Source organism: Oryza glaberrima, chromosome 9 (assembly GCF_000147395.1).
Source record: "Oryza glaberrima chromosome 9, OglaRS2, whole genome shotgun sequence".
NCBI classification, from domain to species: Eukaryota; Viridiplantae; Streptophyta; class Magnoliopsida; order Poales; family Poaceae; genus Oryza; species Oryza glaberrima.
The window spans coordinates 20,992,251-21,010,435 of record NC_068334.1 but is presented as its reverse complement, the minus strand read 5'-3'; the positions used below and the strand labels follow the sequence as shown (position 1 = coordinate 21,010,435).

General features: G+C 41.4%; 2 protein-coding genes, 1 non-coding gene and 1 pseudogene across 3 annotated transcripts; 2 read left to right on the top strand and 2 right to left on the bottom strand.

The window, feature by feature from the left end:
* Nucleotides 1-703: 703 nt before the first annotated feature.
* On the top strand, nucleotides 704-6,491 carry LOC127784965 (NADPH--cytochrome P450 reductase 3). Its single transcript, XM_052312393.1, has 18 exons — nucleotides 704-1,155; nucleotides 1,236-1,295; nucleotides 1,396-1,472; nucleotides 1,595-1,652; nucleotides 1,743-1,826; nucleotides 1,908-1,944; nucleotides 2,474-2,543; nucleotides 2,698-2,892; nucleotides 2,974-3,066; nucleotides 3,177-3,405; nucleotides 3,499-3,582; nucleotides 3,651-3,802; nucleotides 3,880-3,976; nucleotides 4,833-4,982; nucleotides 5,061-5,138; nucleotides 5,447-5,569; nucleotides 5,652-5,765; nucleotides 6,042-6,491. Exons 1-18 carry the CDS (start codon nucleotides 793-795, stop codon nucleotides 6,120-6,122), a joined length of 2,145 nt encoding a protein of 714 aa, XP_052168353.1. The 5' UTR covers nucleotides 704-792; the 3' UTR covers nucleotides 6,123-6,491.
* Nucleotides 6,492-10,200: 3,709 nt separating this feature from the next.
* On the top strand, nucleotides 10,201-10,978 carry LOC127785204 (zinc finger protein 2-like). Its single transcript, XM_052312636.1, has one exon. The coding sequence runs from the start codon at nucleotides 10,316-10,318 to the stop codon at nucleotides 10,811-10,813; it is 498 nt and encodes a 165-aa protein (XP_052168596.1). The 5' UTR covers nucleotides 10,201-10,315; the 3' UTR covers nucleotides 10,814-10,978.
* A 3,215-nt stretch (nucleotides 10,979-14,193) lies between these two features.
* TRNAR-UCU (transfer RNA arginine (anticodon UCU)) lies at nucleotides 14,194-14,266 on the bottom strand. The gene has a single exon. It is a non-coding gene; the product is annotated as a tRNA-Arg (tRNA).
* Nucleotides 14,239-16,850, bottom strand: LOC127784203 (uncharacterized; annotated as a pseudogene).
* Between the last annotated feature and the right edge of the window lie 1,335 nt (nucleotides 16,851-18,185).

The window sequence follows — 18,185 nt, the reverse complement described above, 5'->3', positions numbered from 1 at the left end:
TCCATGTGGAGGGAATTTTGCCCGAACAAGAGGTGACTGTGATAATCATATTGGTCTCACCGAGCAACGCGGCCTACCAATGCTTTAGTGCACTTGCTGTCAGCGCCAACAAGAATCTAGAGATAATGGTCTTGTTTACTTTATAGGAGCTTTCAACCAAACCAGTATTTGATAATATTAAATTTAGGTACATTTTGATATTATCAAATTTAAGTAGTGTTGAATATATTTGATTCGAAATCTTATCGAAATTTTGTATAGTTCTGAAGAGCGAAAACTTTTAGAATTAGCAAAATTTAACAGAATAGCATTGGTAAGAACATGTTCAGTTATTTCCCCCCATCAAAATTTGGTAGGATCGAACACGCTCGACGGCTCGAGAATCAAGACGATGGTGACGAGCAACTGGAAGGCGTTCGCAGGGTTGTGGTTGTTGTACGTTGTTGTTGACGGCGATGGTTATGGCGAGAGGCTTCGAGGGCGTTCTATAGTAAAACAGTGAAACCATGCGGCGCACGAGGCACTCGCACTCGCACTCGCACTCGCACCACCAAACGTCGGGGCCGCGCCGAAACGTGCATCGCTCTCCTCAACCCGACGGGACGTGTCACACACTCACACCGCGCCACCACAGACCACACCACGTACCGATCGATCGCACATCACCGTCCGTTTCGCTCAACTCCACAAAAACCCAAAAAATATTTCGCCCAAATTCTCCCACGTACTAGGGCCACCACCCCGCACGCGCGCGCCGCCGCCTCCGCCTCCGCCTCGATCCCATCGCGCGCTATGGACTCCGGCGGCGGCGGCGGCGGCGGGGCGCTGAGGCCGTCGGCGCTGGACCTGGTGGCGGCGCTGCTCACGGGGCGGGGACGACCGGAGGAGGAGGGGTGGTCGCCCTCGCTCGCCGAGAACCGCCACCTCCTCGTCCTGCTCACCACCTCCCTCGCCGTCCTCGTCGGCTGCGGCGTCGCGCTGCTCGTCCGCCGCTCCTCCATCTCCGCGCCCGCCGCGAGGGCGCAGGAGCCGCAGCTGCGGGCCCCCGCCCCCGCGAAGAGGAAGCAGGAGGCCGAGCCTGACCCCGACGACGGCAGGCAGAGGGTCGCCGTCTTCTTCGGCACGCAGACCGGCACCGCCGAGGGCTTCGCCAAGGTTGGATAGATTTTCTCGCTCTCTGTCTGTCACCTCTCGTGCAGCAAAACCCTGGGTCTTAATTGGTTGCGGATTCGCAGGCGCTTGCGGAGGAGGCCAAGTCGAGGTACGACAAGGCCGTCTTCAAGGTGCTCGATCTGGTAAGCCGCCACGATTTGCCACTAACGCTGCTTCAGAATTTCATGTGCTTTTGCATTCTATGTATTGATTGATTCATGCCTGTTTCGTTCTGGGGTTCAGGATGAGTATGCTGTGGATGATGAGGAGTATGAGCAGAAGCTTAAGAAGGAGATCATCGCCTTGTTCTTCGTGGCAACGTAGGTGCCATCTCCACTTTTTACTATACTTCTGACGGGATATTGATTAATTCAGGAGAAACTAGAATGGTTGAATTTTGATTCCAATGAATATCTGAGTTGCATTCTTGTTATCGTTGAAGGTATGGGGATGGGGAACCAACTGACAATGCGGCGAGGTTCTATAAATGGTTTGGAGAGGTTTGCTCTCAAATCCACAGTTCATATGGCCCTTTCATGGGTGAGCGTTGTATTTTCTGTTGACGGCCTGTTTGTTTGGCTGGAGTGCAGGGGAATGAGAGAGGTGAATGGTTGAGTAATCTTCGGTTTGGGGTCTTTGGCCTCGGAAATAGGCAGTACGAGCATTTTAACAAGGTTTGCTGGTGCTTCTACATTGATATTGTGCTTTTATATAGAGCCCAATTTGTATACTTACATTGTCTTTTTAAACTGAAGGTTGGAAAGGTGGTTGACCAACTCCTCGCTGAACAAGGTAACCATCGTTTGAATAACTACAATGCACTATTTTTTTCATCTATATTACAAAGGCATAACTTTGCCTGTACTGTTCATGCTCACCTAAGAATTGTATGCCACTAAACATTGTCAGAAATTATACTGTATGAGAAGAGTACAGGATAAGGGATACAACTTATCTAATCTTTTTATGTAGGTAGTTAGTAACGTGCTCTGGAAAGCATCATAATTTTATCAGGGTGGTTTGCTACTAGGATCATATGCTTTAAGACTTTAATGCTGTGCCTTTTTTGTCTTCATCCTTTTCTGTCTACCGATATTCTGTAGAGTGTTTTAGACTCAGAAGGGGAGCTAGTATTAATGTAGTGTAAGTGTGCAACTAAATCAAATCGGACTTGTCTCCGATAGATCTGAACAACAGGTTTACCATGTAATAATTCAGTGAGATATTGTTGATCTTTGCAACATTCTGGTCACATGATTTTCCCGTCTGTCGTGTTCTGTATCATTTGGTGGTGGTTAACTTTTCTCCACATCTCTTTTAGGTGGAAAACGCATTGTTCCTCTTGGTCTTGGAGATGATGATCAATGCATTGAGGATGACTTCAATGCATGGTACGTACCGTAATTAGCTTAGTCTTTGTCTCAACTTTGAACTCAGGCATCATTTTGACACTGATTCTATTTGTGCACACTTTTTAAACATTGATATCAACTTTAGACTTTGAGACATAAAACAAAAGCTAATGCTTTGGTTGTTCAACTAAAGGAAGGAACTTCTATGGCCAGAATTGGATAAATTGCTCCGTGTTGAAGATGATAAATCGGCAGCACCAACTCCCTACACAGCTGCTATTCCTGAATATAGAGTTGTATTGGTCAAGCCAGAGGAAGCCATGCATATCAACAAATCCTTTAGTCTCAGTAATGGTCATGCTGTATATGACATTCAGCATCCTTGCAGGTATGAGATTATTTCTTTAATTTGACTGCACTGGGACACTGGGTGTGGTCTGAACAAATTCTGATCATGCTTTCCTTGCAGAGCAAATGTGGCTGTGCGGCGGGAGCTTCACACGCCGGCTTCTGACCGGTCCTGCATTCATTTAGAGTTTGATATTTCAGGGACTGGTCTTACGTAAGTATCTGAATTTGTTACTTTCCAAATTTAGTAGTTGGTTGACAAAATTGCAGGCACGGTTTTCTTACTGGTGTTTAGACTGCTGATGACCCCTATTTTCTTAACAGATATGAGACTGGAGATCATGTTGGTGTATATGCAGAAAACTGCACAGAGACTGTAGAGGAGGTAGAAAATCTGTTAGGTTATTCACCAGATACCTTATTCTCAATTCATGCTGACCAAGAGGATGGCACTCCACTTTTTGGGGGTTCTTTGCCACCTCCTTTCCCGTCCCCCTGTACTGTGAGGACTGCACTTGCCAGATATGCTGACCTTCTGAGTTTTCCTAAGAAGGTGAACTTTTGCAGATCTATCTTGTTACATTCTATATGCATTTTTTTCTGGATATTTGTATTGATGTTAATATTTTTTAATTTGTTGATGCAGAGTGCTTTAATTGCTTTGGCTTCCCATGCATCTGATCCCAAAGATGCTGAGAGGCTAAGACATCTAGCATCTCCTGCTGGAAAGGTTGGTTTTTAATATAAGTTTATGCTTTTGGATGTTCGTTTTGGCTTCACATGAGCTTCATTTGGCAGAAGGAGTATTCTCAATGGATAGTTTCAAGTCAACGGAGTCTCTTGGAAGTTATGACAGAGTTCCCATCAGCAAAGCCTCCACTTGGTGTCTTCTTTGCAGCCATTGCTCCTCGACTGCAGCCGAGATACTACTCGATATCTTCCTCACCGAGGTACCTTGGTCAGGAATAATACCCTTCTAACCTGAGCAAATTGACCTATCTATTTAAAACCATTCACATTGCTGCAGGATGACTCCAACAAGAATTCATGTAACATGTGCGCTAGTGTATGGGCAAACCCCTACTGGAAGGATCCATAAAGGAGTTTGTTCTACTTGGATGAAGGTAAGCCCTTGTTCTATCATAGTGAAAGGACACTCTGTTTCTATATTATAGTCACTGTGCTTTCTGCATTTCTTTTGGATGATTGGTAGATAATTGAATATGACCGTCATAGCTCGCTTTGATGCTTATATATCAAGATCCAGTCTTCATTACATGTGTCCAACTTTAACTGGTTAAGTGAACCTGTTTCTTACCCACTTTAAAAACTCCACGTGAATCATAATTTCTCAAGTTTCTTGATGTATGGATAAAGTGTCAGGTTAACAGTTCTCATGATGAACTTACCGTGATGGCCTTGCCAATAACACTAAACAACTCATTCTATTCAGTAACGCAACCTTGTATCACTCCCTGAAAATTCTATAGTTATATAGTAACTCCATCCGTTTCATATTATAAGTCGTTTTGACTTTTTTCTTAGTCAAACTTTTTTTAAGTTTGACCAATTTTATAAGAAAATATAGCAACATTTCCAACAAGAAAAACATATTATCAAAATATATTCAATGTTACATTTGATGAAACTAATTTGGTGTTGTATATGTTGCTAATTTTTTCTATAAACTTAGTTAAACCTAAAGAAGTTAGTTTGACTAGAAAAAAAGTCAAAGTGACTTGTAATATGAAACGGAGGGAGTGCATCTTTCCCTCAGCAATATGAAAGACTTCGAAAAGTTCTTGATACATATATTCTGTAGTTGTCGATTTGTTTCATATATAATGAGAGTTTATATTTTCGAAGGAGAACACTTTGAAAACAATGGTCATACATTTGGTCAAGCATAAAAACTTTGTTTGAAGTATGTGATGGTCGTGCTGACCAGTAAACATTTTAATCTGATGATTGTGTATGCAGAACTCGATTCCCTTGGAAGAGAGCCAAGAATGTAGCTGGGCTCCAATTTTTGTTAGGCAGTCAAACTTCAAACTGCCTACTGATCCTACTGTGCCTATTATAATGATAGGTCCTGGAACTGGTCTTGCACCTTTTAGGGGCTTCTTACAGGTTTGTTTTTCCTCCCCCTTTCCTCAAATATTGACTCTTATAATTCAATTGATTATATTATGCATTTGGCACTGGCAGGAAAGATTAGCTCTAAAAGAGACTGGTGTGGAACTAGGCCATGCCGTCCTATTCTTTGGGTGCAGAAATCGAAAGATGGTATGACATACATTCCTACTTTATTCATATTCATATGCAGTTTGTACTTAGAAAACTTTACAATATACGAAATCTGTTGGTCATAGGTATTCTTATAAATCTTAGTAATTAAAAATATCAACACATCTGCCATTGATGTTGCACAATGTGGTTATGCACATATGTGCTTTGTCAGAGCTCTCCTTGTCTTTCAGAAAACTTTTCTGCATTGTAGTTTGAGTGTAGGAGAGTATCTTATTGGTGATTGGCAATTAGAAAACTTCCTAGCCTCTTAAATAACTCCCCTCACCAGTATTTTCTCTGTTCAGGACTTCATATATGAGGATGAGCTCAACAATTTTGTTGAGACCGGTGCGCTGTCTGAATTGATTGTAGCCTTTTCTCGTGAGGGTCCTTCAAAGGAGTATGTTCAGCACAAAATGGCAGAGAAGGTACATGAAATGATGCTTTTTGTTTAATATAAGGTGTAGTGTTTTATTTCCCCTTTTCACCATTGCTTTGTAATATTCCCAGGCTCCCGAGATTTGGAGCATCATTTCTCAGGGTGGTTATATTTATGTCTGTGGTGATGCAAAGGGTATGGCAAGAGATGTACACCGCACACTACACACCATTGTGCAGGAACAGGTATTGTTTGGGTATATCATTACCTTTGGTACCTGTTAGATTCAGTTAATTCTTAGTGGGAGGATGCAGTGGTGCTCTACCTCTAGAAAGTTTGCACTTTCTTGATTGAGGTCAAAACAAATCCAGAACTCTGCCCCTTAGTATTTATCACCTAGCCTAGCCTCTTTCTAAGCAGGCATTATGAGTAATTGTGTGAAGTGCCATGAAAGCTCTTTAGAGTTTAACAGTAGCTTTGCTTTCATCTCCACTTTGCTGAATGTTACCTTGAATTTTCAGGGTTCTTTGGACAACTCAAACACAGAAAGCTATGTAAAGAGCTTGCAGATGGAAGGGAGATACTTGAGAGATGTCTGGTGACAGAAGCCATCCTCGCAAATCCACCCTTGTGTCTCTGCCAAAATGTAATACTTCCATAAATACAACAGTATGCGTTCTGTAGGGAGTTAGTGAAACACCTAAATTACATTGGAGAAAATAGTACCTGATTGCAGGCTGTGGTGGTAGGAATTATACATGGGCTGTAGTATTTATCAGATCTGTATGAATCATAGTAAGATTGTTTAAACATATATATATATATATATATATATATATATATATATATATATTCATATATAGGACTGCAGCCTATTTAGTTGTTTAATTATTTGATCAAGAAATCATGCATACATTGCTGTGATTTCTGAGACTGAACCCAAATAAAACAGGCATTTGCCATTTATCACCTGAGACATCGCTATAACTTATCAATCTGCACTTGTTCTAGTTTAGTTGCGATTTTTTTTCTCTGCCATATATAAATATATATGGATGCTCTGAGCCCCCCAAGATTGTTCTAAAATAATGGGGCGATATATACATGTAACCTGTCATTCTACCAGTTGGAGGTAAGGAACAAGTTTTGTCAGGTCAATGAAGCATGGTGCCGGCAGTAGCCAATGCTGCTGAGTACATCTCCACTGCAATCCCAACATTGACCGACTGAAAAGCTCCATTGATTGATGCATATATAGTACTTCAGTTGTTCATCTCTCCTAATAGCTTCGACGTGTCGATTACCAACAGCTTACAAACTTTTTAAAAAGTGACATGCTTAATTATGCTTATCCTTTCACTTGCGTCGGTGACATATGTGCATGCATTTGTTAACCCAGAAGGCCAGAACCGGTCGCATCAGAATTGCGGCATATGAATCATATGGTCGCTGCGAGTGAGTAGTAATTAAAGTTGACACGAAAAATACACAAGAGTTGTTAGCTATGTTGTGTCACCAATACCATGCTTGCGTTACAGAGGTCATACATTCAGCTAGCGCTAGTAGTGATCTCCATATGTGGAGTGGCCACTAAGTAGATCTACTATATCGAGTACCACCACTATGTGAAATCCTGCATGTCGGCCATATTCATACATGCTGCATTGTATAATACTTCCATCTCCAGATTTAATTATATGTAGTACACTCGATAGTTAATTATGTTTTGAGACGGTAGCAGATATTTCGATTGTGACTGCTTCCCTGCAGATCATGATGTATTTTATATATGCACTGCCGTTGTTTCAAACAGTAGTATGTATAGTGCGAGTACTGCTGCTGAATGGGGCCTGAGAGATTGATCAATCAATCGACTAGCGGCTACTGATCATGTAATCACTAGTACTATATAGTAAGAGTAGCTACGACATATCGAATACAAAGCATATAAGTTAACACCTGTATAGTTAGCTATAGGTAGCAAAGCTGCATGCATGCGTGGCCTTTCTCAGGAAGGGACACCGCTGAATATCTTGGATCCCTGTCATGCACATGCATCTTCACTTCCAAACGTTCATGCATTCACTTTCCGAGTGCTTGTCGTCTCCAGGAAATGGATATTCATCTATCTTTTAGCCAGGGGCGATTCTAGTGTAATGACAGGTGTCGAGCGATACCGACGACTTTTGACAGAACCTATAACCAAACTGTTTATCCATATATTATAACACCATGATTTAAATATAATTAGTATATTATGACACCAATAGACACGTTATGACACCAACGAATCAATTTTCTAGTTCCGCCACTGCTTTTAGCCCTAATGTCATATTTAACCCCATTATTTCGTTTATACTTATGTTTATCCATATAACTTATTAGCAACTAATTTAATTTATGGATAATACATTTATATATGTACGTGGATGCACTGTCTATATGAATGGTTCTATAAAACATTAATTTCTTTCTTGACACTATATGTACGTGGATACTTTCTATAAGCTCCCCAAGATTGTCGATGTGAAAATCATGGGACAACATAACCTGCCATTCTAGCATCGTTTGGGATCGGAGCTAAGGAATTGAACTCTAGTTTTGGCAGGTCAATATGATCAGGTCAATGATAGATGCTGACTACATCTCCACTGCAAACCCAACTTTTTTTTTTTGACACGCTGCAAACCCAACATTGACTGACTGAAAGCTAGCTAGCGGATCCCTTGACTGATGCACATGCATGCATATATTAGATTTTGTTCATCTCTCCTACTCCCTCCGTTTCACAATGTAAGATTTTCTAGCATTACCCACATTTATAAAGATATAAATGAATCTAAATATTCATATGTGTCTAGATTCATTAATATCCATATAAATATAAGCAATGCTAGAAAGTCTTAGCTTGCACCTGTCGATTTGTTATACAAGCGATAAATGCTTAATCATGCTTATCCATTAATCGATCACTAGCTTGCATGCGTCGGTGACATTTATGCATGCGTGTTACTGTGTAATTAGCTAGGCCCAGAGATGGATATCGATCGAGCCGGTGCATCGATATCGATCAGTAGCAAAGTTGACACTTGAAAGTAGAATAAATATGAATGCAATGCACACGGTTATTTCACGTCATCGCTTGTGTCACCATGCTTGCGTGACAGTGCTCATGCATGCAGCAGCTGCTCCCAGCTATAGTTGTCACAAACTCACAACCTACTAGCTAGTGACGATGAAATGATGCATCAGCATTATTCACCAATTCGATCGATCAGATCATATATATGCATGTGTATATATTAGTTATATACTTCATCCGTTTCATAATGTAAGTCATTTTAGCATTTCCCATATCCATATGGATGTTAGTGAATCTAAACACATATATATGTCTAGATTCACTAATATCTATATGGATGTGGGAAATGCTAGAATGAGTTACATTATGAAACGGAGAAGTACTCACCATATGTGGAGTAGCAACCTAGCTGCACTATGTGAAATCGTGTCGGCCATTTCATCCAATTCTCGCATGCATTTCATAATTGCATGGTAGATATTTCAGATGTGACAGCTCTTGCTAGCTACAGTAGCTGCCCTTGCAGATCATCTGATCATGTGACCATGCTGCGAAAAGAGCAAAAAGGAAATGGGAATTTGCTTAATTATACCTCTCACGCATGGACATAAGTCCATTAATCCATGCCGTTCTTTCAATAGTACGACTTGCTGCTGAATTGGGCCTGAGAGATTGATCAATATCAATCTTTGGCTACTGATCATGATGCCAACAGTTGTAAGCTAGATATATAGCTAGGAGATATATATGTCGAATAATCCAAAGCATATAAGTTAAAAACATGTATAGTTAGCTATAGGTAGCAAAGCTGCATGTATGCATGGCCTTTCTCAGGAAAGAGGCACAGCTAGCCCCCACATCTGATTATCTGAATATCTGGATCCCCGTCACTCACATGCAGCTTCACTTCCAAAATGTTCATGCACTTTCCCACCGCATGTCTCGTCTCTAGCTATCTTGCATTATCTACATAGTATCTTTTTCACCTTACCTAATTAAACACTGCATATGCATTTTCATTTTTCAACTCTTGATTTCTTCATCGATCAGCTGGTCTTAATATCAGCTCGTCTTGTAAAACATTACTTTTCTGTTCTAAGATATAAACTCTTTTGTGTTTTTTTAAAATATATATTTGAATATTTCTTCGTTCAGATATATTTAAAGAAATGTGTCATAGTATTTTGGAGCGGACGAAGTAATAATATAGTACACGTCGGTGGAGCTAATTACTCAAACGTTGAATTTTGAATAATGTAATAATTTCAAAATTTTTTGAATAAGACGAGTGGTTAAACGTTGCAAGAAAAACTCAAAATCCTTTATATTATGGGACGGAGGGAGTAACTAGCTAGCTGACAGATGATCAATGCAATGCATGTGCAGACAAAGTATAATCACTTTAATTAGTCGTGATCAATCAATCTATCTGAATCTGTCGATGTATATATGTCAGAATCAGATGAGTTGTACAGTGAAGCATCCTGCAGCAGCTAGCCTGATGACAAGTGGCGCGATACTGTAAGAACAAGACAAGGAACTCTCTCTTTATATAGAGGGCTCACATGGCCACACCCACCATTTGTACTTAACTTGGCTAGCTTAATTAGCTCTAGAAGAAGAAGAAGAAGAAGAAGACACTACTCACACACAATCTAGTTAGCTAGCTAGCTAGGCCAAGAAATCAAGAGTTGTTGGTTGGTCTAGCTATCAATGGAGAGCGAGCCGGCGCAAGTCCACGGCGGCGTCAACCTCAACCTGCGCGTGCTGGAGACCTCGCCGCGCCGGCGTTCGGCCAACGGCGGCGGCGGCGGCGCTGCCCCGGCCGCCGCCGCCGCCGTCGACCCACGGGAGGCCTTCTCCTGCAACTACTGCCACCGCAAGTTCTTCAGCTCGCAGGCGCTGGGAGGCCACCAGAACGCGCACAAGCTCGAGCGCACGCTCGCCAAGCGCAGCCGTGACATCGTCATGACCGCCGCCGTGTCGCCGTCGCCGTCGTCGTCGTCGTCGTCCCGGGCAGTCCACGGCTTCGACGGCGTCGCCGGGGGCTTCTTCTGGACGGCGCCGCCGTACGGCCACGCCGCGGCGGCTGAGGCGGCGGAGGAGGATCACGACGTGGCGCCGCCAGCGCCGCCACCGGCCGACGGCGGCTGCGGCGGCGGGCGCTACGGCCGGAATGGGGAGGAGATCGACTTGTCGCTGAAGCTCTGAGCTAATTAACCTGATTACGTATATGACGGCTTAATTAATTAATTAATCAAATCGTGATGAATCCATGCATATGTCGTAGGTAGCTAGCGTTGGATCGAGTACTTGTTGCGTCTCTGGAACCGCGATTGATTGATTTCTAGTGCAATTGTTTGATCGGCTAATTCATATATATAGCCCTGATCTTTGAGAGAGATATATATATAGTTCAACAATATACATCTCATTAATTCAGTACGTAATTGATCTCCTTGATCGATCTGTATACATGTTTGGATGAGCCTATGCTTAATTAGGTACCCCAGAGAATATATAAATTGTGTGTGGATTAATCCTTTGCATAGTATGTCTTTGTGTTCTTGTATTGGATCAAGCTGTGTTCATCATGTGTTTGAGTGTTTCTTCCTTTTCATCCTAGCAAGGAGAATTTGCCTCTTTTTATTGTTCTAAGAAAATGACCAGAAGCTTTACTATATGCACTAAAACATATATCACGATCAAGCCGAATTTATCTCGACATTTCGTGCGTCTCATGGTTTTTTAATCCTTTACTTAGTTACAACTCTTAAAGCATCAGGGTTTTCCCCCATTTTTTTCTTGTTTAAAATTAGTATTAGCAGCTAGTAGAAACTAGTACATGCATGAATCTAGCTATCTGCCCATTCCCACCAATTAACAACGATCTATCTCAAATGACCAATCAATCACAAACAAAATAATAATAATAATCAGTAATATAGTAAGGTGATAGAATAATATCATCATAGTAAGGTGATCAGTCCAAAAAAGTTAGTAAGGTGACCAAGCTGCATGCTGTTTGAGTGCAGCTGTAAGTACTGTTCAGTAACAATGTATATATCCTTTTTCCTTGGGATCTTGCATACTTGAAATGAGGTTCTTTCCAGTTTAATTTAACTTGGAAATTGCTTTATCTGCTGCAAGAGTCTTTACCTTCTACTCCTAATTACTGCTAACGGCAATTAATTAATTAGCTACCAGCTGCTAGCTAGCTATACTGCTGATTCATTAGAATCATCGATATATCAACACGTAAGTATGAGCTCAAGATTAAATCAGCATGCAGCAAGATGAATTAATTGATTGATTAGATGTTTACTGACCCAACAACAAACCCAACCACAGAGCGTCATAGTGCATGTATGCTTTGTTGACACACAATTACTCTTTCGACACAAAGTCCTCCTGCTGCACGCATCCGGTATGATCAGCTGTAAACTGCAACTTAACTGGGGAACATGATTAAACCACTGTTGCGATGATATGACGTTTTTTCAAAGATGCTTTTTAGTGTGTGATCAGACTGATCGATCGATCTATGGATGCAGCTGCTGGAGTAGAATCGATTTGACTTAACTTGTTCTGCGACGACGAACCTGCGCATAATGTCGTCAATGATAAGCATAGTTGATTAACTTGTGATCACGACAAGTAATTAAATTTGCTCGTACGTCGGTCGCAGCTTGTCAGGACATCGTCCAGTTAATTTATGGAACAAGATCAGCTAGCTGCCCAGGGGAAATGAAGTTTGCATTGTCTGCAACTGCAATTAAAAACGCATTATCTGTTTATTGAAGAACAGTTGTTCTCGAACTCCTTTAAAAAAAATTCCTTTCTGTTGGCGATCTCTTGCCCATGCATATATACACAAGATGCAAGAAATGCAAGCAACCGATCGACCCAACTAGCTAGCTATTGTAACTATATGAAAATGGTACGTCTATCTGCAGCTGAAATTAATTGATTGAGCTAGCTAGATACACGTATTTAGGTGTAGTTAGATGACAAGACGATTTAATGGCGTGTGTTAGTGGCTATTTCCTAAGCTAAGCAAAAGCTAATTAAGCTAAGGTAAGGTAGCTTCTTCCTGCTGAACAAGTCAGTGATCAAGATCTCTTAACGTGATGAGTATACGCAGTCATGTGAGCTAACACAAACACGAGAGAGGATCAGAGTTAGCTAGCTGTGTGCCCTAGCTGCCACCCGAGTGTATCACCCATTCGGAGCAAGAGTCCAATTAATCCTACCCACGGATGACGACGAGAATCGATCGGTCATGCACGCATGGTTGAATTCAATTAATCTCTGCAGTCCAGATTATTGATAGATAGCCAGCTGCTTTGCATCAATAGATGTTGACGATGACTGATCGCTGATGGATCAGTAGTGTAGATCGATTTGTAGCTAGTTACTGATTACTCTATGCCGTGTTTAGTTCAGCGTAAAATTTAAATTTTGGTTGAAATTAAAGATGATGTAACTGAAAAGTTGTATGTGTATGACAGGTTGATGTGATGGAAAAGGACTGAAATTTGGATCCAAACTTTGGATCCAAACACAACCCCAGTTGACTTGAGCACCTCTAGCAGTGATTAAGCATGCGAAATCGCCCCTTTCGTAGTAGCTGCAGCATCAGACAGGCTGCTGAACTTCTTTGCTTGTATGCTGCAATGTGTCAGATGACATGAGAGATGAGACGAGATGATCAGGAGATTTTCCTTTTTCAAGGTGAACCTACTCTCTCTATTTTTTTAACACTAAAAGTTCTTTAAGCATGAATTATATTTTCTTATGCTTATATAAAAATTTTAAATAAGAAGGATGATCAAACATGTGTAAAGGAATCAACAACGAAATATATTAAAAATAGAGATAGTGTTAAAAGGAAAAGGCTATACGTACTAACTTTTTCTTACTAAATTCTTACTAACAGTGATGTGTCATGTTATGAGTGCATCTAGATTTTTAATAATTTTCATCTACCTAAATCAAACGGTTAAGATGATTGTTAGTAAAGATTTAGTAAGAAAAAATTAGTACGTGTAGCAGTGCTCGTGTTAAAAGGGAAAAAGAAGAATCATTAACTATTTGCCACTCTTACGAGTGGTGCAGTGGTGCTAAATTATTTACCACTGGACCCACATGTCATAGACAGCGAGTGACAAATAATTAATTGCCACATTTTAAAAGTAGCAAGAAGTTAAATGTCTCGGAAAAAGAAGTCGACCTAACTAAAATAGGAGGACTACGGCCCATTTCATGCAGTCCATTTGCCTACTAACTGGGCCAGTCAAATTGGCCCACGCCAACCTGACCGTGGGCCAGCATGCTGGTCGCAATGGAAACTGCATGTAGCCCGGCCCGTTACGGGAGGCCTGGTTGGGCCGTAATACTGTGAGTTGGGTGGGCTGCGGCGACGTGTAGCAATTCTCCAACCTGCTTTCTCACAAAAACTAGCTAACTAGTTTCTTGTCAGAAATTAGAGGTGAATGAGGTAGGTCTATCTGTACTTGTATTTGCTAATTACAAATTATAAAAAAAGTTGTCTGTTTCTGAGTCTTATAAAAGAGAAAAAAAATAATAAACACGCCCAGTGGGACTCGAACCCACAATCGCCTGATTAGAAGTCAGACGCCTTATCCATTAGGCCATGGGCGCTTCTATGTCTTAATGTGAATAATACTCTTATGTATAATCATACTCCAGATCCCCGAACCAGTCAAAGTGTTTTACCAGAATTTACAGGCCATTTTTGTCAGTTATTAATTTCAAATGCGTTATAATCTGAAATGGTTCTGTGTTCACATAAAGCGTGAATCTCTTGGAAGATCAGAACAATTGTGGCCGAAGAAAAGCCTAATGATGGAGTTTCACGACAGTAATTGTTGTGAGATGACGGCAGATGCTCAAAGATTGAGATAGCCAAGTTCGACTCTTTGTTGCTGCCAAAGTAAATTTCTCTATGCAGGCTGATGTCTTCTAGAGTAGCTGCATTTGTAGCAATCCATGTAGTAACTAGAAGCAAAATAAACAGCTGTGATCAATTTATGTCTATTCAGGTTTCAGCTCCAAATTACATAACTACTCCCAGTCCATAGTATCCCTATCTTCAGTTTCTAAACCTCTCCCAGCATCCGGAAGAAATGGCTCATTTACAGCCTGTTGCTTGCGAGGATATGGCATAGGGAACTTCCCTGGTCGTTTCAGGTTTCCATTTAAACTTGCACCCAGCAAAACAAAGGGAAATGTGTTAGTGCAAAATAATTTACACATATATGTGCTTAACCATTTACACATAATTCAACAAGTTTTCATTCTATTTCAAGAATGCAAAAGCACCTACAATGGTCTGCTATATATCTCTCTTGGCAGAAATCTTGTCGATGTTTTCATTTCCAACAATCTCGTTCAATGGCTCATTTGTTTTATGAGCGTTTTTTGATACAGCATGCACCCACAGCAACATTTTCTTTTTCATCTGAAGGCAATGTGAAAGCTAACATTCCCTTGCATTTAATTGGCTACATGTGCCATATGGGCTTGCATTTCATGATTTGTTTATCTAGAACCATACTCTATAACTAATCTGGCAGCTTAATGAATGAATGAATGACGACTAAAAGTATACCTAGCCTCACACTAATGTTGTCTCAACTAGCAGTCTAGCTAACACTAGCCTCCAACTAACAGCCGACTAAACTAGCAAGTCTAGCTAGCAGCCTAGCACTATAGCAACAGCCACATACATATATGTGTTCAAATATATCAGCAAACACAACAATACGAATCAGGTTTACTATCAATTGATCCAAAGGTTTGGCCAGAAGAAAAACAAGTAGAAAGAATAGCCAGGGAATTAATCACCTGAAGAAGGGGCGGAATATCGGAAGATGGTAGACTGCGTGTAGCAGACATCGAAGTAGTGGAGGATTCTTGCAGCGTCATACACTGATACTGCATCAAGCCTTCTGTTGGCCATGTCAATAGACAGCAGCACAGCCTTTTCATCGGATTCGTTAACCTTGCCCATGACATAAACAACCTAAGCATCAGTCAAGCTGAGAGTGGGAAGAGCAACGAGGAGTTTAGCCATGGTAGGTTGCCCCTGTATCTTAGGCAAGAGCTCAACGTTGCAGATGTTGTGGTCGATTAAGATGTCAGAGGCCTCGACCAGAGAGTCCTCGCGCCAATCCTCCTGCTCCAAACAATCCACTGCCCTGCTCCATGTGGACAGATCCCAGTCCCAACCATTGATATCTGGATCAAAGACAGTGGTGAGCCTGACGACGGTGAGGCGGCCATTGACGACAGCAATGTCCCTGGTGATCGACGATGCTCGGGTTCTGCGGAGGTTGATGATCTCCTTGGGCATCGGCACATAGCTTGCAGTGCTGATGTCAAGAATGTCACAGATGATGATCCCCCTCCAGAGATCAGCGAAGGCCACCAGATGTGGATCTTTGAGGATGATCACCTTCTCTGTCAGATGGAAAACCTTGTTCTTGTCAGGCGGGTTGCGCAGCTGATCCAGGGAGAGGGGCACATTGCTCCATTTGATGGAATCGAAGAGGCAGAGGTTGTATCGCCCGAGTGATCTATCCGGGTCGAGGAAGTAGCAATCCAGCGTAGAGATGTAGAAGCCATGGGAGCGGGGGAGGATGGCGATGTTGTAGCGCTAGGATCTTGCTTGGGGATGGGCGTGAGCGACGGCAATGGCGTCCTCCACCCCTTGGCCCGGTAGACGAGGTCCTCGACCTCGTACGGCAAGACGTGGATGCGGAGGAAGACGAGGTCGGCGTTGACGGCCTCGACGGTGGGCTCCATCTCGAAGAGCTCGGCGGGATCGGAGGTCGGGGACCAGGCGCAGATGTAGGAGACGAGCGGCGGCGGCGCGGCGCAGATGGTGACCTGGATGGCGTGGCCGTTGCTGAGCCTGGCGGTGGCGGTGGTGGCGTTCCGGCGGTCGGCGACGTAGGCGCGGACGTCGAGGAGGATCCACTCCGGCGGATGGTCCGCATCTGGAGGGCCGCCATGGCAGGGCGGGCGCAGCGTGAGATGTATGGTTCTCGTCAGCGGGTAGTTCTTCGACATGGATGGATGGCTGCCTCTCGATCGATTTATGAGGAGTTTAACCTAGAATCGGGAAAGAACCATGAACAAATCGATCTCCGCAAGATCTTGCGAGAATCGGGAGGGAGAAGCAGATCAATCCATGGATATTAGCTAGCCCATGGAGATGGAAGGAAGAAGACGATGGGAAAAGTAGTAGCGAAGCAAACTGAAATTCAAACTTTTGTTCGATGCCAAAATTCGCCTCTCTCAAAATCTATTACTCCCCCTTTTCAAAATGTTTGACACCGTTGATTTTTTAGTACGTGTTTAACCATTCGTCTTATTCAAAAAATTTAAGTAATTATTTATTCTTTTCATATCATTTGATTCATTGTTAAATATACTTTCATGTACATATAGTTTTACATATTTCACATTTTTTTAATAAAACGAACAGTTAAACATGTGCTTCAAAAGTCAATGGTGTCAAACATTTCGAAACGGAGGGAGTATATTATTAAAGGAATAGAAAAAGGAGCCTCCACATTCACTCTCATGGCCTAGAAATTCTCACATTAATCAGAGAAAAAGAAAAAACAGAGTCCATATAGAAATACAACTTAGAAATTCGGAATTAAAAAATAAGGAATATTAGAAGAGGAGACTAGAGTCCATATAGAAATACAATTAGCAAATAACTGAAATTCGGAATTAAAAATAAGGAATATTAGAAGTAGAGTATAGAGTCCACATAGAAATACAATTAGAAATAATAAAAATAAATACTATTGGAAGAAGAGCATAGAGTCTATTCGGAATTAAAAAAAAAGAAATATTAAAAGACGAGTTTAGAGTCCATATAGGAATATATATAATTTTAAAAACTAAATTTTAATATTAAAAATAATTAATAACTAACACGTATATAAAATACAATATGAATATTACACATTAGTAGTTTTGTGAAGTTATTGCAAAATTTAAAATTATGTTGTCATTTTAATATATTTGAATAATATAATAAGAAAGCATATATACTATTATATGAGAGAAAATATAATGATGCTAGCCGCGCAATCTACGTGGGCGACCATGCTAGTTTTAGAGATAATCCCTTATATGCCACTAAAAATTGGTTTGATCCCTTATATGCTACTGAAAATTGGCTCTTCCCTTATATGACATTGGTCCAAATTTGCGCACCCTCTCATGCCACTATCGTCAGTTGACCGTGTGTTGACCGTTAACTCTCTAAGTAAAAAAGACATATTTACCCTCTCTGAGTTGTTAGGCATGCCCTATACTCATAAGGGTAAATACGTCTTTTTTCCTTGAGACTTAACGGTTAACACACGGTCAACTGACGGGAGTGGCATGAGAGGGTGTGCAAATTTAGACCAATGACATATAAGGGAAGAGCCAATCTTCAATGGCATATAAAGGATCATACCAATTTTCAGTGGCATATAAAGGATTCTCTCCTAGTTTTATATAAGACTTATTGTACTCATCTTCTTTTCCAATA